The 24465-nt window shown below is 38.2% G+C and overlaps 1 protein-coding gene across 1 annotated transcript in view; it reads right to left on the reverse strand.

Annotated features, from left to right (window-relative positions):
* The window catches only part of GSDMC (gasdermin C), a 43454-nt gene extending 19262 nt beyond the window's left edge, over window positions 1-24192 (reverse strand). Inside the window, exons 1-3 of the mRNA XM_055284859.1 lie at window positions 23573-24192; window positions 10513-10736; window positions 9264-9447 (exon numbers count right to left, since the gene is read on the reverse strand). Of these exons, the coding sequence (XP_055140834.1) occupies window positions 9264-9447; window positions 10513-10732 (404 nt within the window). The 5' untranslated portion in view covers window positions 10733-10736; window positions 23573-24192. The remainder of the gene's footprint in view (window positions 1-9263; window positions 9448-10512; window positions 10737-23572) is intronic.
* Between the last annotated feature and the right edge of the window lie 273 nt (window positions 24193-24465).

Below are 24465 nucleotides of genomic sequence, written 5' to 3' on the forward strand. Positions count from 1 at the left end.
GCCTGGTCAAGAACCCAACACAGCCTTGAAGCTCTGCCTGCAACCACACCCAAATGTGGGACACAGGCTACAAACCTAGCCAATCTGGGAGTTCATAGCGACCCTGACTGACCATGGAGCAAAGTGAGTAGCCCTACCTGGATCAAGTTCCCAGCCAGTGACCCAGCACAAACACACAGTTCAGCCTGTGCCCCTACCCAAACATGGAGCCCAGCCTGTGGCCTGCCCAACTACAAAGCACAGCCTGAGACCACCGCCAATTACAAAACCTAGTCTGTGGCTCCATCTGAATGTGGCATTCAGCCAGCATCATACCCAGTCAGGGAGCACTTCATGGGCCCCCACCCAACCAGGGAAAATTTCAGAGCCCAGCCTGAAGCCCTGCCCAATTATATACCCTAAACAACAGTACCACAAGAAGCACAGGCTGCAACCATCTGACAAGAGGTGATTGTGGGGTCCAGCCAGTGGTCCTACTTGGCCACAAAGCCAGTCAAAATCCCCACCCTATGAAGGAGCCCAGCCAGTAGCCCTGCCTGAATGCAGAGCCCAGCCAACAGCTCATCCTGATCACGGAACCCAGCCAGTGATCCAGCCCAACCATGGGGCACAGCCAGCAGTTCCACCTCAGAGTGCAGGCAGTGGCCACATCAACTAGAGAGTGTGAGCAGCAAGCTACACTTATTCATGAACACTAACAGCCAATCCATCTAGAACCAAAGGTTGGACTGACTGGTGAAGGTCTGTCTCTACTGATATGAACCTGTTAAGGCTAGAAGAGGTGGCTGCTGCCTCAAAAGCACAAAAAGAAATGCAAGATACAAGGATTATGAGGTATCAGGAAAACGTTATACCACCAAAGGAAACTAATAAAGCTCCAATGACTGACTCTAAAGAAATGGGAGATCTACTATCACAAGGACAAAAAAACAAACACCACATGTTCTCACTCATAGGTGGGAATTGAACAAAGAGAACACATGGACACAGGAAGGGGAACATCACACACCGGGGACTGTTGTGGGGTCAGGGAATGGGGGAGGGATAGCATTAGGAGATACACCTAATGGTAAATGACGAGTTAATGGGTGCAGCACGCCAACATGGCACATGTATACATATGTAACAAACCTGCATGTTGTGCACATGTACCCTAAAACTTAAAGTATAATAATAATAAAATTAAAAAAAAAAAAATAATTAAAAAATGAGGTTAAAAAATCAGGTGGAAAAAAAAAGACATGGGAGATCTATAAACAAACTGACAAAGAATTCAGAAGTTCAATGAACTACAAGAAAATACAGATAGACAACTAAACAAAATTAAGAAAACAATACACAAAATTAGTTCCACAAAGAAATAGAAACCATTTTTTAAAAATCCTACAAAGAATACAATAACTAAACTGAAAAAAGTTTAGGAAAGTTTCAACAGCAGATTCAATCAAGCAAAAGGAAGAATTAGTGGACTCAAAGACAATTTGAAATTACGCAGTCAGAGGGATAAAAAGAAAACAGAATGCAGAGTGAAAAAAAAATATATGGCACTTATGGGATGCCATCAAGTGAAACAAAATATAATATTCTCCAGAAACATAAAAGAGTGAGAAAGACATAAAAAGCTTATTTGTAGAAATAATGACAGCCAGGGCCAGTGGCTCTTACCTATAATCCCACACTTTGGGAGATCAAGGTTTGAGGATCACTTGTGTCCAGGAGTTCAAAACCAGGCTGAGCATAATATTGAGACCACATCTCTCCAAAAAATAAAAATTTAAGCAGGTTGGTGGCACACACCTGTAGTCCTAGCTACTCAGGAAGCTGAGGTGGGAGGATCACTTCAGCCCAGGAAGTAGAGGCTGCAGTGAGCCAGGATCGTGCCACTGCGCTCCAGCCTGAGTGACAGAGCAAGACCCTGTCACAAAGGAGAGGAGAGGAGAGGAGAGGAGAGGAGAGGAGAGGAAAGGAAAAAAAGGAAACTCTCAAATTTTGAGAGAGAATTGGGCATCAAGATTTGTGACACTAAAAATTTCCCAAATAGGTTGAACCCAAAATGGTCTACACCAAGTCACATTATAACTAAATTATCAAAAGTCAAAAATAAAGAGAAAATACTGAGAGTAACAAGAGAAAAGCTACTCATTACAAACAGGGGAGTATCTATAAGACAATCAGCAAATTTCTTAGGAGAAATCTGGCTAGGAAAGGATGATATATTCAAGATACTGAAAGAAAAAAAAACTGCTGTCTTGGTCTGTTTTCTGTTGCTATAAGAGAATATGACAGACTGGCTAAATTATATATAACTGAAGTTTATTTGGCTCATGATTCTGGAGGCTGGGAAGTCCTCAGAGCATTGCACCAGCATTTGGTGAATGTTATCTCATGGAAGATGGTGAAAAGCAGAAGCAAACACACAAGACAAAGAGAATACAAGGGTTGAACTTCACCCTTTTGTCAAGAGCCCACTCCCACAAAAACTACCCAACTCCCAAGATAATGATATTAATCCATTCATGAGAGCAGAGCACTTATGGCCCAATCACCTCTTAAAAGCCCCATCTCTTAATACTGGTACAATGGCAATTAAATTTCATTAGGAGTTTTGGAGAGGACATTCAAACCACAGAAATTGCCAAACAAGAATACAAAACTCAGCTATTCTTCAGAGACAAAAGAGAGATAAAGACTTTCCCAAACAAAAGCTGAGGAAGTTCACCACGAGATCTGCCTTACAAGAAATGCAAAAGGGAGTTCTTCAAGTTGAAATGAAAATATGTTAATTAACAACATAAAACACATGAATGTGTAAAATTCATCAGTAAAGGAAAATATATAATCAGAGTCAGAATTCTGTAATATTCTAAATGTGGTATATAAATGATTTCCAACTATGGTATAAAAATATTTTAAGTATATTAAAAATAACTCTACAAAAATTTGTTATTAGATATATAATATAAAAATATGTGAATCTTAATATCAATAACCTAAAATATCAATGAGGGGAAGAAGTAAAGGTATAATGCTTTTTATGCAATCAAAATTAAGCTGAAGGCCAGGCACAGTGGCTCATGCCTGTAATCTCAGCACTTTGGGAGTCCAAGGCAGGCAGACTGCTTGAAGCCAGGAGTTCAAGACCAGCCTGGCTAATATGGCAAAACTCTGTCTCTACTAAAAATACAAAAAATTTGCCAGTTGTGGTGGCACACACCTATAGTCCCATGTACTTGGGAGGCTGAGGCACAGAATTGCTTAAACCTAGGAGGCAGAGGTTGCAGTTAGCTGAGATTGTGCCACTGCACTTCAGCCTAGGCAACAGAGTGAGACTGTCTCAAAAATGTCCCAAATAGGTTAAACCCCTCAAAAAAAATTAATCCCCTCAAAATTAAGTTGTTATCGGCATAAAATAGGATATTATAACTATAAGATATTTTATGTAAGCCTCATTGTAACAACAAAGGAAAAACCTGTAGTAGATATGCAAAAGATTAAGAGAAAGGACTCAAGCATACTACCACAAAAAGTAATCAAATCGCAAAGGAAGATGGCAGGTGAGAAAGAAGGAAAGAAAAAAACTATAAAAATCATAAAACAATTAAAATGACAATAGCAAGTACTTACCCATTAATAATTATATTAAATGTAAACAGATTAAATTTTCCAAACTAAAGACAGAGGTGGATAATATACATAAGAAAGCAAGATCCAATGACTTGCTGCCTAAAAGAGATTCATGTTAGCTTTAAGGACACACAGGCTGAAAGGGAAGAGATGGAAAAAGAAATTCTAATGCAAAAGATGACCAAAAAAGAACAAGGGTGGCTGTACTTACACAGACACACACACACACACATATTTTATTTATATATATATTATATATATGTATATGTGTATATTTATATATATATGTATGTGTATATTTATATATATAATATATGTATATTTGTATATTTGTATACATAATATATACATGTGTATATTTATATATATAATATATATGTATATGTGTATATTTATATATATAATATATATGTATATGTGTATATTTATATATACATATATGTGTATATTTATATATACGTATATGTGTATATTTATATATACGTATATGTGTATATTTATATATACGTATATGTGTATATTTATATATATACGTATATGTGTATATTTATATATATACGTATATGTGTATATTTATATATATACATATATGTCAGATAAGATGGACTTAAGTCAAAACTGTAACAAGATAGAAGGATGCCATTATATAATGATACTACTATAAATATGCACCAAACATCAGAGCACATAAATATATAAATCAAATATTAACATAACTTGAAGGAGAAATAAACAGCAATACAAAATTAGTAAGAGACTTTAATACCCACTCTTACTAATGGCCACATCATCCAGAAAAAAAAAATCAATGCAGAAATATAAGACTTGAAAAACATTATAAACCAAATGAACCTAACAGACATATAGAGAACATTCCATCTAACAGCAGCAGAATACAAATTCTTCTCCAGAGCACATGGAACATTCTCCAAGATAGATCATATGTTAGGCCACAAAACAAGTCTTAACAAATTTAAGAAGACAGAAATTATTTCAAGTATCTTTTCCAATAACAATGGCATAAAACTAGAAATAATAACAAGGAATTTCAGAAAATTCACAAATATGTGGAAATTAAACTGAACAACCAGTGGGTCAAAGAAGAAATAAAAAGAGAATTCAAAACATATCTGAGACAAACAAAAATGAAAACACAACATACCAAAACTTATGTGATACAACAAAAGCAGTTCTAATTTAAGAAGACAGAAATTATTTCAAGTATTTTCCAATAACAATGGCACAAAACTAGAAATAATAACAAGGAATTTCAGAAAATTCACAAATATGTGGAAATTAAACTGAACAACCAGCGGGTCAAAGAAGAAATCAAAGGGGAATTCAAAAAATATCTCAGACAAACAAAAATGAAAACACAACATACCAAAACCTATGGGATACAACAAAAGCAGTTCTAAGTGGAAAGTTTATAAACACCTACATTAAGAAAATAGAATTCAAACCAACAACCTAACTTTATACCTTAAAGAACTAGAAAAGAAGAACAGGCCAGGCGCAGTGGCTCACACCTGTAATCCCAGCACTTTAGGAGGCCAAGGTGGGCAGATCACGAGGTCAGGAGATCGAGACCATCCTGGCTAACATGGTGAAACCCTGTCTCTAATAAAAATACAAAAAATTATCCGGGCATGGTGGCGGGTGCCTGTAGTCCCAGCTGCTTGGGAGGCTGAGGCAGGAGAATGGCATGAACCCAGGAGGCAGAGCATGCAGTGAGCAGAGATCACAGCACTGCACTCCAGCCTGGGCAACAGAGCAAGACTCCATCTCAAAAAAAAAACACACACACCAAAAAAAAAAAAAAAAAAAGATTAGAGCAGAGTAAATTAAATGGACAACAGAAAAACAATAGAAAAGAAAAGGTAATAAAACTGAGGGGTTTTTTGAAAAAAATTAAAAATTGACAAACCCTTAGCTAGACAAACCAAGAAAGAAGAACTCAAATAAATAAAATTATAGTTAAAAGGAGACATTACAAATGATGCCACAGAAATAAAAAAGATCATGAGAGCCTATTATCAATAATTATATACCAACAAACTGGGGTATCTAAGAGAAATGGATAAATTCCTAGAAACATATGATCTATCGAGATTGAGTCATGAAGAAATATAAAATATAAACATATCATTAACAAGTAAGGTGATTGAATCCGTAATCAAAAAAGCTCTGAAAAAATATGCCCATGACCAAATGCTTTCACTGGTGAATTCTACTAAACATTTAAAGAAGGTTAATATCAATCTGGCTCAAACCAAAAAATTGAAGAGGAAAGAATAATTCAAACTCTTTGTGCAAGGCCAGCATTACTCTAATACCAAAGCCAGATAAGGACATTACAAGAAAAGAAAATTACAGGCCAATATATCTGATAAACATAGATGCAAAAGTCCTTAACAAAATTTTAGCAAATCAAATTTAACAGCACATTAAAAGGATCATACACCACGATCAAGTGGAATTTATGCCTGGAATGAAAGGATAGTTCAACATTTGCAAATCAATAAATATACTACACCATATTAACATAATCAAGGACAAAAACCATATGATCAGCTCAGTAGATGCAGAAAAAGCATTTGATGAAATTCATCATCCTTTCATGATAAAAACTCTCAGCAAATTAGATATAGAAGAAATGTACCTTAACATAATGAAGGCTATACATGGTCATAATAAAGTCCACAGCTAACATTATGCTCAATGTTGAAAAGCTGAAAGCTTTTCCTTTAAAATAAGGAACAAAACAAGAATGTCCACCCTCACCACTTCTATTCAGTATGGCACTGGAAATCCTTGCCAGTGAAATTAGAGAAAAATAAATAAATAAAAGGAGCCTAAATAGGAAAGAAAGAGGTAAAATTTCCTCTGTTTACAGATGACACTATCTTATACATCGAAAATCCTAAAAACTTCATTTTAAAAATGTCAGAACTAATAAATGTGGTCAAGTTGCTGGATACAAAATCAACATTAAAAATTAGTTGTATTTCTACAAATTAACAATGAACTATCTTTAAAAACCAGTTTATAGGCCAGGCATGGTGGCTCTCACCTGTAATTCCAGCTCTTTGGGAGGCTGAGGTGGGTGGATCACTTGAGGTCAGGAGTTTGAGACCAGCCTGGCCAACATGGCAAAACCCCATCTCTACTAAAAATACAAAACATTAGCTGGGCATTGTGGCAGGCGCCTGTAATCCCAGCTACTTGGGAGGCTGAGGCAGGAGAATTGCTTGAACCTGGGAGGCAGAGGTTGCAGTGAGCCAAGATTATGTCATTGCACTCCAGCCTGGGAGACAGAGTGAGACTCTGTCTCAAAAAAAAAAAAAATCCGTTTATAATAGCTTCAAAAATAATAAAATACTTGTGAATACATTTCACCAAGGAGGCGAAAGATCTATATACTGAAAAACTACAAAACTGATGAAAGAAACTAAAGAAGACAAAAATAAACAGCAAAATATTTGTGCTCATGGATAAGAAGAATTAATATTATTAAAATGTCATACTACTCAAAGCAATTTACAGATTCAATGCAATTCTTATCAAAATACCAATGACGATCTTCACAGAAATAGAAAAACGATCTTAAAACTCCTATGGAAAGACCCAGAATAGCTAAAGCAATCTCAAGAAAGAACAAAGCTAGACACCCCATACTTCCTGATTTCAAAGTATATTACAAAGCTATAGAAGTTAAAATTTATGGCACTTGCATAAAAACAGACATATAAACTAGTGGAATCAAGTAGAGGGCCAAGAAATAAACTCATACATGTATGATCAACTAATATCTGACAAGCGTGACAAGAATAGACAGTGGGATAAAGGATAGCGTCTTCAAAAAATGGTGTTGAAAAAACTGGATATTCACATGCAAAAGACTGAAACTAGGTCCTTACTTTATACACAAAGATCAACTCAAAGTAGATTAGAAACCTGTATATACGACCTGGAACCTTAAAACATTTTTAGAAGAAAATACAGGGGGAAAGGTCCTCAAGATTGGTTATGGCAACAATTTGTTTGATACGACACCAAAAGCAACAGCAGCAAAAAAAAAAAAAAAAGAAAAGAAAAGAAAAAATAAGTGGTACTCTAGCAAACTAAAAAGTTTCTGCACAGCAAAGGAAACAATCAACAGAGTGAAAATGCAACCTACAGAATGGTCAAAAATATTTGCAAACCATATGCCTGATAAAGGGTTAATATCTAAAATATATAAGGAACTCACACGGCTAAATTGCAAAAACAAAAACAAAAATCTTGACTTAAAAAATGGGCAAAGGACCTAAATAGATATTTTCTACAAAAGAGACATACAAACAAGCTAACAGGCACATGAAATGGTGCTCAAAATTACTTATCAGGGACATACAAATCAAAACCACAATGAGATATAACTTCGCATCTGTTTGGATGGCTTTTAACAAAAAGATAAGTGTTGGCAAAGATGTGCATTAAAGGAAATCCTTGTATGTTATTAGTGGGAATGTAATTGATACAGCCATATGGAAAACAGTATGTTGGTTCTTCAAAAAACTAAAACTAGAACTACCATATGATCCAGCAATCCCATTTCTAGGTATACAGCCAACGAAAACTAAATCAGTAGCTCAAAGACATATCTGCACTTCCATGTTCATTGCAGCATTATTCACAGAAACCAAGACACCAAAACAACCTAAGTGCCTGTCAACAGATGAATGGAAAAAGAAATTGTGGTATGTGTATACAATGGAATATTATTCAGCCATAAAAAAGAAAGAAATCCTGCTATTTGCAACAACATGGATAAACCTTGATGGCATTATGCTAAATAAAAGTCAAACAGAGAAATACAAATACTGTATAATCTCATATATATGTGGAACCTAAAAAAGTCAAACTTATAGAAACAAAATATAATGGTGGTTAGCAGGGGTTAGGAAATCAGGGAAATGGGGCACGTTGGTCAAAGGGAACACAGACTATAATTAACAATACTACATTGTGTATCTGAAATTTGCTAAGAGAGTAGATATTAAACGTTCTCACCACAAAAAAAATGATAACTAGGTAAAGTAATAGATATGTTAACTGACTTTATTGTGGTCTTTTTACAATATATACATACATCAAATCATCACACTGTACATCTTAAATTCACACAATTTTATTTGTCAACTATATCTCAATAGGGCTGAAAAAAATAAAAATAAATCCCAACACAGTGATGTACATGTTATTTAAATAGTTTTAGAGTCTTTGTCTCACTTAAATTAATACTTTGTTAATTTATTTTTTATTGCTTATTTTCTTACTCCCTGCCCATCCCTTGTCTCCACTAAAAGTAAGCTGCTTTATGACAGGTGTTTACATCTGTCTTGTTTTCATTCTATCCCCAACATATAACAACACAGTAGTGGGTAGTTACTGCTCTAATAAGTATTTGTTAGGTAACTAATAGCTATTACTTGAGTAAAGGAAGGTATGAATACTCAAGAAGAGTAGCAAAATCTCGGATGTCATCATCTTGATTTTCATCCCTGCAACAAGACTTGCCAGATGTATTTTTGTGTTCAAGGAAAACACCCTCTGGGATACTGATGATCCATCCCCTTCCTCTCCCATGTCCTCACCTTTTTTGAAAGTCTTCCAGGTTTGGAGATGGGATGGTAACAATTTGAAATTCGAGGGAGCATCCATGGTCCACAGAGGCCTCCCCTGACACACTCACTTCTACACCAACATTCACACCCACGTCAGCCTTATGCTTCTGGATCATAATGTCACTGAAGTGGAACGGTCCTGTCACAACAGTTTCTGGGGAAAGAAAAGATGACCATAGGTTTAGCCAAGAATTCATTCAAGAATTCAAAGGTTTAGCCAAGAATAGCTGGTATGCAAAATGAAATAACAAAGACCTATTTAGCCCCAATCCTCCCACTCATTTAAACTCTGTTGAAAACTAATTGATCAATTAATGTTTGAATGTAAATTACTACAGACGGAAAATATTCAAATGTTTAAATGGGCATTGTGTGACAGAGATAAAATCTTCACCCTGAGAAATAGTGTTGTCAAATGTACAGTGTCCGGAAGACCCCTGGGATCATCGTTTCAGGCACACTGTCTCCTCTGCAGCAGGCACAGCACCCAGCCACAGAGGGAAGCACATGGGGGCAGAAAATGTTTGGGATGTGGAGCCAGACAGACCTGGGTTTGGATCCCAGTTCTACCAGTTCCCAGGGATGCAACTGTTTTTTGTTTGGTTTTTGTTGTTGTTGTTGTTGTTGTTTTGAGACAGAGTCTCACTCTGTCATCCAAGTGGGAGTGCATTGGTGCAGTCTCAGCTCACTGCAACCTCCGCCTTCTGGGCTCAAGCAATTATTGAGCCTCAGCCTCCCGAGTAGCTGGGACTACAAGAGTGCACCACCCATGCCTGGATAATTTTTTGTGTGTGTATTTTTAATAGAGACAGGGTTTCAGCATGTTGGCCAGACTGGTCTCGAACTCCTGGCCTCAAGTGATCTGCCCACCTCAGTCTCCCAAAGTGCTGGGATTATAGGCATGAGCCACAGTGCCCAGTCCCCAGGTACGTAATTTTGAATAGATAATTTTGTAACCTTCTATTCACTCTTACATAAAATGGGGACAACATCCTCACCTCATGAGCTTGATGCAAATATTAAATGACCTAATGAATGCCTACATCCAGATAATTGGTAGGATTCTCAATTTGTCTTTGTTTCTTGCCCCTTGCCTATATGCAAGGCTAGTCATGAGAGCTCCTTTCTGGGTGCTCAGTTATCTTTGGATGGTGGGCCATCTTTTTCTGACCACCCATGTTTTTCACCCCTCACCTCCTTGGCCTCTGGCTGACAATACCTGGGACTGAAGAACTTGGCTCCAGGATGTCATTGAGGGAGAATTCAACTGGAACATAGTCAGACTGTTCCCAAAATGATGAACGAGAATCCTTCTTCTTTCGTAATATAACAAACTGATGTAATTTGGTGGCACTCAATAGGTATTTGACAGGTGTCAGGTCTTTGCTTCCAATCTCTTTGACCAAATTTTTACTAATGCGTTCCAACATGGAGGGCATGTTGCTAGGAGGAGATGAAAGGAGAGCATCAGTTGGGAGGGGAAGAAAATGGTTAAACTCTCACCAATTATTGATATTTCCCCTAAAGGAAAAGATCTACATATAAGATTAGCAGGTCTTAACTTAAAATAGTGACTAGACTATAACGTTCTCAACTTTGAGTTCATTTTTTGGTGTTTTTGGGATGGGGTCTTGCCATGTTGCCCAGACTGGTCTTGAACTCTTGGGCTCAAGTGATTCTCCAACCTCAGCCTACCTAGCATCTGGGATTATAGGCACACACCACCACACCTGGCTTCCAACTTTGGGATTCTTAAGACAATTTGGGCTTCTGACTGAGGCACTGCTGTGAAATTCATTGCCCCTTATGGTTGGAGTAGGAAAGCCTGGGTATCTCCTCACCTCTAATTCAGGGATACTCTAAATAACAGGAAGAAGGAAGGGCTCAATACTGTCATCAACTAAAGAGCCAGAGGGAAAGCGGGGCTTATGTTAAGATGATATGAGTAGTGGTAGAGAATATGTTGGTGTTTGCAGTTTTACAGAGAAAGCCACACTGAGAAGTGACATTTCAACAATAATGTAGAGGAGGCAGGGTATAAACAATGAACATTATGTGGAGAAAAGAATTCCAGGTAGAGAAATCAGCAAGTGCAAAGATTTGGAAGCAACGCATGCCTGGAATATGTGAGGTGGAAAGGAAAGAAGATGAGGTCAGAAGAACCCCTCTTGGTCATTTTCATCACTCTCTTTTACTTGAAGTGAGATTAAAAGCCTTTGGAGGGATTTGAGCACACAAGTGACAAATCTGATGCATCTTTTGAAGAGAGATGTCTATGGTGGCTACGTTGACATTAGCCTGCAGTAAGGGAGTTCAGGCAGAAGTGAGGAGTCTAGTTAGAGCAGTTTTGTGATAATACAGGTAATCATTAATGACAGGTTAGACGAGGGCATTGCACTCAAAGTGATGAGAAGTGATCAGATCCTAGTCTACACTGAAGGTAAAGACAACATGTATGAAAAGGATGGTTTGCGAGGATTGTTCCAAGATAGCCAAATAAGAACAGCTCCAGTCTGCAGCTCCCAGCATGATTGACACAGAAGACGGGTGATTTCTGCATTTCCAACTGAGGTACCTGGTTCATCTCACTGGGACTAGTTGCACAGTGGGTGCAGCCCACGGAGGGTGAGCCGAAGCAGGGCAGGGTGTCACCTCACCAGGGAAGCGCAAGGGGTCAGGGGATTTTCCCTTTCCTAGCCAAGGGAAGCCATGACAGACAGTACCTGGAAAATCGGGACACTCCCACCCTAATACTGCACTTTTCCAACGGTCTTAGAAAATGGCACACCAGGAGATTATATCCCATGCCTGGCTCAGCAGGTCCCACGCCCATGGAGCCTTGCTCACGGCTACTGCAGTAGTCCAAGATTGAACTGCCAGGCAGCAGCCTGGGCTGGCAGAGGGGCATCGGCCATTGCTGAGGCTTGAGTAGGTAAACAAAGACACCGGGAAGCTTGAACTAGGTGGAGTCCACCTCAGCTCAACGAGGCCTGTTTGCTTCTGTAGACTCCACCTCTGGGGGCAAGGCATAGCTGAACAAAAGGCAGCAGAAACTTCTGCAGACTTAAGCGTCCCTGTCTGACAGCTCTGAAGAGAGCAGTGGTTCTCCCAGCACGGAGTTTGAGCTCTGAGAATGGATAGACTGCCTCCTCAAGTGGGTCCCTGACCCCCGTGTAACCTAACTGGGAGACACCTGCCCATAGGGGCTGACTGACACCTCATACGGCCGGGTGCCCCTCTGAGACAAAGCTTCCAGAGGAAGGATCAGGCAGCAATATTTGCTGTTCTGCAGCCTTCACTGGTGATACCCAGGCAAACAGGGTCTGGAGTGGGCAAACTCCAACAGACCTGCAGCTGAGGGACCTGACTGTTAGAAGGAAAACTAACAGACGGAAAGGAATAGCATCAACATCAACAAAAAGGACATCCACAGCAAAACCCCATCTGTAGGTCACCAACATCAAAGACCAAAGGTAGATAAAACCACAAATATGGGGAGAAACCAGAGCAGAAAAGCTGAAAATTCTAAAAACCAGAGCGCCTCTTCTCCTCGAAAGGATTGCAGCTCCTCGCCAACAACGGAACAAAGCTGGATGGAGAATAACTCTGACGAGTTCACAGAAGTAGGCTTCAGAAGGTCGGTAATAACAAACTTCTCCGAGCTAAAGGAGATGTTCGAACCCATCACAAGGAAGCTAAAAACCTTGAAAAAAGATTAGACGAATGGCTAACTAGAATCAACAGTGTAGAGAAGACCTTAAATGACCTGATGGAGCTGAAAACCATGGCACAAGAACTACGTGACACATGTACAAGCTTCAGTAACCGATTCAATCCGGTGGAAGAAAGGGTATCAGTGATTGAAGATCAAATGAATGAAATGCAGTGAGAAGTTTAGAGAAAAAAGAGTAAAAAGAAATGAACAAAGCCTCCAAGAAACATGGGACTATGTGAAAAGACCAAATCTACATTAGATTGGTGTACCTGAAAGTGACAGGGAGAATGGAACCAAGTTGGAAAACACTCTTCAGGATATTATCCAGGAGAACTTCCCCAACCTAGCAAAGCATGCCAACGTTCAAATTCAAGAAATACAGAGAACACTACAAAGATACTCCTCAAGAAGAGCAACCCCAAGACACATAATTGTCAGATTCACCAAGGTTGAAATGAAGGAAAAAGATGTTAAGGGCAGCCAGAGAGAAAGGTAGGGTTACCCACAGAAGGAAGCCCAGCAGACTAACAGTGGATCTCTTGGCAGAAACTCCACAAGCCAGAAGAGAGTGGGGACCAATATTCAACATTCTTAATGAAAATAATTTTCAACCCAGAATTTCATATCCAGCCAAACAAAGCTTCATAAGCGAAGGAGAAATAAAATCCTTTATAGACAAGCAAATGCTGAGAGAGATTTTGTCACCACCAGGCCTGCCTTCCAAGAGCTCCTGAAGGAAGCACTAAACATGGAAAGGAACAACTGGTACCAGCCACTGCAAAAACATGCCAACTTGTAAAGACCACCAATGCTAGGAAGAAACTGCATAAACTAATGAGCAAAATAACCAGCTGACATCATAGTGACAGGATCAAATTTACACATAACAATATTAACCTTAAATGTAAATGGGCTAAATGTGCCAAATGAAAGACACACACTGGCAAATTGGATAAAGAGTCAAGATCCATCAGTGTGCTGTATTCAGGAGACCCATCTCATGTGCAGGGACACACATAGGCTCAAAATAAAAGAAGGGGGAAGATCTACCAAGCAAATGGAAAACAAAAAAAAAGCAGGGGTTGCAATCCTAGTATCTGATAACACAGACTTTAAGCCAACAATGATCAAAAGAGACAAAGAAGGACATTACATAATGGTAAAGGGATCAATTCAACAAGAAGAGCTAACTATCCTAAATATATATGCACCCAATACAGGAGCACCCAGACTCATAAGGCAAGTCCTGAGAGACCTAAAAAGAGACTTAGACTCCCACACAACAATAATGGGAGACTTTAACACCCCACTGTCAATATTAGACAGATCAATGAGACAGAAGGTTAACAAGGATATCCAGGACTTGAACTCAGCTCTGCACCAAGCAGACCTAATAGACATCCACAGAACTCTCCACCCCAAATCAACAGAATAGACATTCTTCTCAGCACCACATGGCACTTATTCCAAAATTGACCACGTAGTTGGAAGTAAAGCACTCCTCAGCAAATGTAAAAGGACAGAAATCACAACAAACTGTCTCTCAGACCACAGTGCAATCAAATTAGAACTCAGGATTAAGAAACTCACTCAAAACCACACAACTACATGGAAACTGAACAACCTGCTCCTGAATGACTACTGGGTAAATAATGAAATGAAGGCAGAAATAAAGATGTTCTTTGAAACCAATGAGAAAAAAGACACAACATATCAGAATCTCTGGGACACAAAGCAGTGTGTAGAGGGAAATTTATAGCACTAAATGCCCACAAGAGAAAGCAGGAAAGATCTAAAATCAACACCCTAACATCACAATTAAAAAAACTAGAGAAGCAAGAGCAAACAAATTCAAAAGCTAGCAGAAGGCAAGAAATAACTAAGATCAGAGCAGAACTGAAGGAGATAGAGACACAAAAAACCCTTCAAAAAAATCAGTGAATCCAGGAGCTGGTTTTTTGAAAAGATCAACAGAATAGATAACTGCTAGCAAGACTAATAAAGAAGAAAGGAGAGAAGAATCAAATAGATGCAATAAAAAATGATAAAGGTGATATTACCACCGATCCCACAGAAATACAAACTACCATCAGAGAATACTGTAAACACCTCTACACAAGTAAACTAGAAAATCTAGAAGAAATGGATAAATTCCTGGACACATACACCCTCCCAAGGCTAAACCAGGAAGAAGTTGAATCCTTGAATAGACCAATAACAGGCTCTGAAATCGAGGCAATAATTAATAGCCTATCAACCAAAAAAAAGTCCAGGACCAGGCGGATTCACAGCCAAATTCTACCAGAGGTACAAAGAGGAGCTCATACCACTCCTTCTGAAACTATTACGATCAATAGAAAAAGAGAGAATCCTCCCTAACTCATTTTATGAGGCCAGCATCACCCTGATACTAAAACCTGGCAGAGACACAACAAAAAAAGAGAATTTTAGACCAATATCCCCGATGAACATCGATGTGAAAATCCTCAGTAAAATACTGGCAAACCGAATCCAGCAGCACATCAAAAAGCTTATCCACCATGATCAAGTTGGTTTCATCCCTGGGATGCAAGGCTGTTTCAACACCGGCAAATCAATAAAGGTAATCCACCACATAAACAGAACCAAAGACAAAACCACATGATTATCTCAATAGATGCAGAAAAGGCTTTTGACAAAATTTAACAGGCCTTCATGTTAAAAACTCTCAATAAACTAGGTATTGATGGGACGTATCTCAAAATAATAGGAGCTGTTTATGACAGTCCCACAGCCAATATCATACTGAATGGGCAAAAACTAGAAGCATTCCCTTTGAAAACTGGCATAAGACAGGTACGCCCTCTCTCACCACTCCCATTCAGCATAATGTTGGAAGTTCTGGCCAGGCGAATCAGGCAGGAGAAAGAAATAAAGGGTATTCAGTTAGGAAAAGAGGACGTCAAATTGTCCCTGTTCGCAGATCACACGATTGTGTATTTAGAAAACCCCATTGTCTCAGCCCAAAATCTCCTTAAGCTGATAAGCAACTTCAGCAAAATCTCAAGATACAAAATCAGTGTGCAAAAATCAAAAGCATTCCTATACACCAATAACAGACAAACAGAGAGCCAAATCATGAGTGAACTCCCATTCACAATTGCTTCAAAGAAAATAAAATACCTAGGAATTCAACTTACAAGGGATGTGAAGGACCTCTTCAAGGAGAACTACAAACCACTGCTCAATGAAATAAAAGAGGACACAAACAAATGGAAGAACATTCCGTGCTCATGGATAGGAAGAATCAATATCGTGAAAATGGCCATACTGCCCAAGGTAATTTATAGCTTCAATGCCATTGCCATCAAGCTACCAATGACTTTCTTCACAGAATTGGAAAAAACTACCATAAAGTTCATATGGAACCAAAAAAGAGCCTGCATTTCCAAGACAATCCTAAGCCAAAAGAACAAAGCTGGAGGCATCACACTACCTGACTTCAAACTATACTACAAGTCTACAGTAATCAAAAGAGCATGGTACTGGTACCAAAACAGAGATATAGACCAATGGAACAGAACAGAGGCCTCAGCAATAACACCACACATCTACAAAGATCTGATCTTTGACAAACCTGACAAAAACAAGAAATGGGGAAAGGATTCCCTGTTTAATAAATGGTGCTGGGAAAACTGATTAGCTAGCTATATGTAAAAAGCTGAAACTGCATCCCTTCCTTACACCTTATACAAAAATTAATTCAAGATGGATTAAAGACTTAAATGTTAGACCTAAAACCATAAAAACCCTAGAAGAAAACCTAGGCAACACCATTCAGGACATAGGCATGGGCAAGGACTTTATGACTAAAACACCAAAAGCAATGGCAACAAAAGCCAAAAGAAACAAATGGGATCTAATTAAACTAAAGAGCTTCTGCACAGCAAAAGAAACTACCATCAGAGTGAACAGGCAACCTACAGAATGGGAGAAAATTTTTGCAATCTACCCATCTGACAAAGGGCTAATGTCCACAACCTACAAAGAACTTAAACAAATTTACAAGAAAAAATCAAACAACCCCATCAAAAAGTGGGCAAAGGATGTGAACAGACACTTCTCAAAAGAAGACATTTATGCAGCCAACAGACACATGAAAAAATGCTCATCATCACTGGTCATCAGAGAAATGCAAATCAAAACCACAATGAGATACCATCTCATACTAGTTAGAATGGTGATCATTAAAAAGTCAGGAAACAACAGGTGCTGGAGAGGATGTGGAGAAATAGGAATGCTTTTACACTGTTGGTGGGAGTGTAAATTAGTTCAACCATTGTGGAAGAGAGTGTGGCAATTCCGCAAGGATCTAGAACTAGAAATACCATTTGACCCTCTGATCCCATTACTGGGTATATACCCAAAGGATTATAAATCATGCTGCTATAAAGACACATGCACACGTATGTTTACTGTGGCACTATTCACAATAGCAAAGACTTGGAACCAACCCAAATGTCCATCAATGATAGACTGCATAAAGAAAATGTGGCACATATACACCATGGAATACTATGCAGCCATAAAAACGAATGATTTCATGTCCTTTGTAGGGACATGGATGAAGCTGTAAACCATCATTCTGAGCAAACTATTGAAAGGACAGAAAACCAAACACTGCATGTTCTCACTCATAGGTGGGAATTGAACAATGAGAACACTTGGACACAGGGCAGGGAACATCACACACTGGGGCCTGTCGTGGGGTGGGGGGAGAGTGGGAGGGATAGCATTAAGAGAAATACCTAATGTAGATGACGAGTTAATGGGTGCAGCACACCAACATGGCGCATGTATACATATGTAACAAACCTGCACGTTGTGCACATGTACCCTAGAACTAAAGTAAAATTTAAAAAAAAATAGGATAGCTGTGCAGATGTGAAATTGTCTAATAAAATGCTAAAAAGATTTTTAAAAAGAAAAGAAAGGGATGGTTTGCTACAATTCCAGGGAAACTGGTTACTTGCTAATCGGTTTGTGGATTCATCTGTTTATTCATTCATTCAGCAAACATTTAATAAGCACCCATTAGACGGTAGGCCCTCTCTCAGGATTGGCAATACAGTGGTGAGCAAAGTAAGAATCGTCTCTAATTTCTTGGGGCTTACAGCATAGTGATAAAGACAAATATTCACTAAATGATTTTACTAATAAACCCATGCATATTCATAAATCATGAGTGATACCATAAATGAATGGTGCCTGATGCTGTCAAAACCTGTGGTAAAAAGATTTTGGTTTTTGATCATGACAACTAAAAGGTCAGGGAAGTTTTTCTTTCTTTTAGAGAGAGCTATTATTTTATTTTTTTAACTGTTATTTTAGGCTCAGGCACACATGTGCAGGTTTGTTATACAGGTAAACTCCTGTCACTGAGGTTTCTTGTACAGATTATTTCTTCACCAGGTATTAAGCCTAGTACCCATTCATTATTTTTCCTGATCCTCTCCCTCCTCCCACCCTCCATACTCTACCTTCCAGTAGGCCCCAGTGTGTGTTGGTCCCCTCCATGAGTCTATGTGTTCTCATCATTGAGCTCCCACTTATAAGTGAAAACATGTGGTATTTGGTTTTCTGTTTCTGTGTTAGTTTACTAAGTATAATGGCCGCCAGCTCCATTGGGAGCTGTTCTTGATCTTGTTCTTTTTTTGGCTACATAGTATTCCATGAGGTATATGTACCACATTTTCTTTATCCAGTCCACAATTGATGGGCAGTTAGATTTATTCCATGTCTTTGCTATTGTGAATAGTCCTGCAGTGAACACACGCACGCATGTGTCTTCATTATAAAACGGCATCTATTCCTTTGGGTATATACCCAGCAATGAGCTTGCTGGGTCAGATGGTATTTCTGTCTTTAGGACTTTGAGGAACCACCAAATTGTCTTTCACAGTGGTTGAACTAATTTACATTCCCATCAACAGTGTATAAGCATTCCTTTTTCGCCACAACCTTGCCAGCATCTGTTATTTTTTGACTTTTTATTAATAGTCATTCAGACTTGTGTGAGATGATATCTCATTGTGGTTTTGATTTGCATTTCTCTAATGATCAGTGATGTTGAGCTTTTTTTTTAATATGATTGTTGGCCACATGTATGTCTTCTTTTGGAAGGTGCCTCTTCATGTCGTTTGCCCACTTTTTAATGCTTTTTTTTTCTTGTAAATTGGCTCAAGTTCCTTATAGATGCTGGATATTAGAACTTGTCAGATGCATAGTTTGCAAAAATTTTCTCCCATTCTGTAGGTTACCTGTTCACTCTGTTCATAGCTTCTTTTGCTGTGCAGAAGCTCTTAAGTTTAATTAGATCTCATTTATCAATTTTTGCTTTTACTGCAATTGCTTTTGGCATCATCATGAAATCTTTGCCAGTTCCTATGTCCAGAATGATATTGCCTAGATTGTCTTCTAGTGTTTTATTTTTATAGTTTTGGGGTTTACATTTAAGTATTTTATTCATCTTGAGTTGATTTTTGTATATGGTGTAAGGAAATGGTACAGTTTCACTCTTCTGCGTATGTTTAGCCAGGCATCCCAGCACAATTTATTGAATGAAAAAGACACACATGCAGCCAACAATGCAGTCTTTCCCCATTGCTCGCTTTTGTTGGGGTTTTCACAGATCAGATGGATGTAAAAGACAAGCAATGGGGAAAGATTGCATTGCTGGCTGCATATATGTCTTCTTCATTCAATAAATGGTGCTGGGATACCTGGCTAGCCATACGCAGAAGAGTGAAAATGGACCATTTCCTTACACCATATATAAAAATCAACTCAAGATGAATAAAAGACTGAAATGTAAAACCCAAAACTATAAAAATAAAACACTAGAAGACAATCTAGGCAATACCATTCTGGACATAGGAACTGGCAAAGATTTCATGATGATGCCAAAAGCAATTGCAATAAAAGCAAAAATTGATAAATGAGATCTAATTAAACTTAAAAGCTTCTGCACAGCAAAAGAAGCTATGAACAGAGTGAACAGGTAACCTACAGAATGGGAGAAAATTTTTGCAAACTATGCATCTGACAAGTTCTAATATCCAGCATCTATAAGGAACTTGAGCCAATTTACAAGAAAAAAAAAAAGCATTAAAAAGTGGGCAAATGACATGAAGAGGCACCTTCCAAAAGAAGACATACATGTGGCCAACAATCATATTAAGAAAAAAGCTCAACATCACTGATCATTAGAGAAATGCAAATCAAAACCACAATGAGATATCATCTCACACAAGTCTGAATGGCTATTAATAAAAAGTCAAAAAATAACAGATGCTGGCAAGGTTGTGGCGAAAAAGGAATGCTTATACACTGTTGATGGGAATGTAAATTAGTTCAACCACTGTGAAAGACAGTTTGGTGATTCCTCAAAGTCCTAAAGACAGAAATACCATCTGACCCAGCAAGCTCATTGCTGGGTATATAACCAAAGGAATAGATGCCGTTTTATAATGAAGACACATGCGTGCGTGTGTTCACTGCAGGACTATTCACAATAGCAAAGACATGGAATAAATCTAACTGCCCATCAATTGTGGACTGGATAAAGAAAATGTGGTACATATACCTCATGGAATACTATGTAGCCAAAAAAAGAACAAGATCAAGAACAGCTCCCAATGGAGCTGGCGGCCATTATACTTAGTAAACTAACACAGAAACAGAAAACCAAATACCACATGTTTTCACTTATAAGTGGGAGCTCAATGATGAGAACACATAGACTCATGGAGGGGACCAACACACACTGGGGCCTACTGGAAGGTAGAGTATGGAGGGTGGGAGGAGGGAGAGGATCAGGAAAAATAATGAATGGGTACTAGGCTTAATACTTGGGTGATAAAATAATTTGTACAACAAACTCCCATGACACAAGTTTACCTATACCACAAACCTACACATGTACCCCTGAACTTAAAATAAAAATATAAAAATAGAAAATATATATATAATTTTAAAAAAGAAAGAAAGAAAATGTAAGTCTCCAGTCCAGGAAGGCTATAAGGAAAATTATTTTTAAATTCTGCAATAAAATGTAATTTTGAATTTAAAAAAAGACTATTCAGGAAAACATCACCTTACCAAATGGACTAAATAAGGCACCAGGGACCAATCCCAGAGGGACAGAAATATGTAATAATTCAAACAAAGAATTCAAAATAGCTGTTTTGAGGACACTCAAAGGAATTCAAGATAACACATAAAAGGAATTCAGAATTCTATCAGATAAATTTTTTAAGGAAATTGAAATAATTAAAAAGAAGCAGAAATTCTGGAGTTGAAAAATACATTGACCTACAGAAGAATGCACAAGCATCTCTTAATAACAGAATTGATCAAATGGAAGGAAGAATTTGTGATCTTGAAAACAGGCTATTTGAAAATATACAGTCAAAGGAGACAAAGGAAAAAAGAATGAAGCAAGCTACAAGATGTAGAAAATAGCCTCAAAAGGGCAAATCTAAGAGTTACTGGCATTAAAGAGAAGATTGAGAAACAGATACGTATAGAAAGTTTATGCAAAGGGAGAACTTCCCAAACCTAGAGTAAAATACCAATATTCAAGTACAAGGTACAAGAAGGTAATAGAACACCCAGCAGATTTAACCCAAAGAAGACTACCTCAGGCATTTGATAATCAAACTCCCAAATATTAAGTATAAAGTAAGAATCCTAAAGTGGCGAAAGAAAAGAAAAAATAACAAACAATAAAATTCCAATACATCTAGTAGCAGACTTTTCACTGGAAACCTTATAGGCCAAGAGACAGTGGCATGACATATTTAAAGTGCTGAAGGGAAAAAGAAACTTTTACCCTAGAATAATATATCTGGCAAAAATATATATATATATGCTTCAAGGATGAAAGAGAAATAAAGACCTTCCCAGACAGACAAAAACTGAGAGATTTCATCAACACCAAACCTGTCTTACAAGAAATACTAAAGGGAGTTGTTCAGTCTGAAAGAAAAGGATGTTAATGAGCAAGAAGAAATCATCTGAAGGTACTAAATTCAATGGTAGTAGGAAGCACACAGAAAAACACAGAATATTATAACACTGTAATTGTGGTGTGTAAACTACTCTTACCTTAAGTAGAAAGGCCAAACGATAAACCAATCAAAAACAACTACAGCTTTCAAGACATAGTACCATAGGACATAAAGAGAAACAACAAACAGTTAAAAAGCAGGCAGATGAAGTTAAAGTGTAGAGTTTTTATTAGTTTTCTGTTTGTGTTTGTTTGTTTATGCAATCACTGTTGTCATCCATTTAAAATAACGAGTTATAAGACAGCATTTGCAAGTCTCATAGTAATTTCAAATCTAAAAACATACAATGAATAAGCAAAAAATGAAAAGCGAGAAATTAAAATATACCATCAGTGAGGATTACCTTCACTAAAAGGAAGAGGAAAATGAAGAAGAAACAGAAGATCACAAAACAACCAGAAAACAAAAAATAAAATGCTTAAAGTCCTCATTTATTAGTAATAACATTAAATGTAAATGAACTAAACTGTCCAATCTAAAGACATAGAGTGGTTGAATTAATTAAAAAAACAAGACCCAATGATCTGTTACCTACAAGAAATACACTTCTCCTATAAAGATACACATGGGATAAAAACATAGGAATGGAAAATATATTCGTGTCAATGGAAACCAAAAAAGAGCAGGAATAGCTATACTTATATCAGACAAAATAGATTTAGATTCACATTAGAGGTAAAGAGATAGACCCCAATGCAATCAATAATAGCTAGAGACTTCAGTCCGGATGCGATGGCTCACGCTTGTAATCCCAGCACTTTGGGAGGCCGAGACGGGCGGATCACGAGGTCAGGAGATCGAGACCATCCTGGCTAACATGGTGAAACCCTATCTCTACTAAAAATACAAAAAAATTAGCTGGATGTGGTGGCGAGCGCCTGTAGTCCCAGCTACTCGGGAGGCTGAGACAGGAGAATGGCGTGAACCCAAGGATCTAGTATTTCTGAATAAGATCTAGTATTTGATAGCACAAGGTGACTATAGTCAATAATTGTACAGTTAAAAATAACTAAAACAGTATAATTGTATTGTTACAATTATAACAAATAGGAATAGGACTTCCTAATTACATGGAATTCAGTTTCTGAACATTCTAAGTATGTTCAATAATGAAGAGAGACAGAATTTTCAACAGTTCATGTAAAAGTCCTGATGTGACCATTTCAATTTTGTCTGATATGGGCCACGTAAGAGGTCACTGGACAACAGAGAATAATGAGAACATAAGAAGCTTCTCTAAGACTGGACCTATATAATAATGTATCAAAGATACATTCCTTAGCCTTCCATGCTATCAGGAATTCTCCATTATTAAGAAGAACTTAACTTCCTTTTCAGTCAAATTATGTAGGAAAAAAAAAATATTCAACTCATTTCACAAACCCATCCTGAACATTTTTGTCGCTGATGATAGTATCGTTTCTTTTTCATCCCCTGATCCCATTAGGACTTACCAGATTATATATCCTTTTGTCCTGCAGAGAAATAACACGACTGGCCAGGCGCGGTGGCTCACGTCTGTAATCCCAGCACTTTGAGAAGCTGAGGCCAGTGGATCACGAAGTCTGGAGTTCGAGATCAGCCTGGCCAAGATGGTGAAACTCCGTCTCTACTGAAAATACAAAAATTAGCCAGGAATGGTGGAGGGCACCTGTAATCCCAGCTACTTGGGAGGCTGAGGCAGAGAATTGCTCAAACCCGGTAGGCAGAGGCTGCAGTGAGCTGAGATAGCGCCACTGCACTCCAGCCTGGGCAACTCTGTCTCAAAAAAAAAAAAAAAGAGAGAGAGAAATAGCACGATTGAGTAGAGCCCCTTCCAATCTTCAGACCTCCTGCTGTCAAGCAGAAATCATCAGACAAACTCCAGGACCAGATCAATGTGATTCTGCTCACTGTTCTCTTCTCACCGAAGGGTCCCTGACTCAATTTCCAATGCAGTATCCTGGAAAAATAAGCACAGGAGGGCCCTCTTCATTTCCAGAAGAGTGAGTCTGGAACTAGTTCTGGATCACAGAACCTTAGCTCTCAAGTCCTTCTCAGCAAGAAGTCTGTGGAACAAAATCAAGTGGCATCTAATTATGTATCTCCTGAATCAGAATTAAAAAGGCTTCTTCAGAGTCACACCCATTTCCTTTCACATACAGAACTAGCTGAGCAAGTCTTTGATTCATGGATTCCCAGCAACTATAGCTGGAACAACTTCTTTGGCTCATATTCCTCTGGTATATGTGCTGAATTTAGAATTCAATCACTGGACACCAGGAAAGGCAACTTCAGCAGGAGGGACAGGCACTAGTGCCAGGGCCCTGGGAAGCACCTCTGAACTGCCTACATGTGGAGCTCTGTA

This window comes from Symphalangus syndactylus, chromosome 7, assembly GCF_028878055.3.
Source record: "Symphalangus syndactylus isolate Jambi chromosome 7, NHGRI_mSymSyn1-v2.1_pri, whole genome shotgun sequence".
Lineage (NCBI taxonomy): Eukaryota > Metazoa > Chordata > Mammalia > Primates > Hylobatidae > Symphalangus > Symphalangus syndactylus.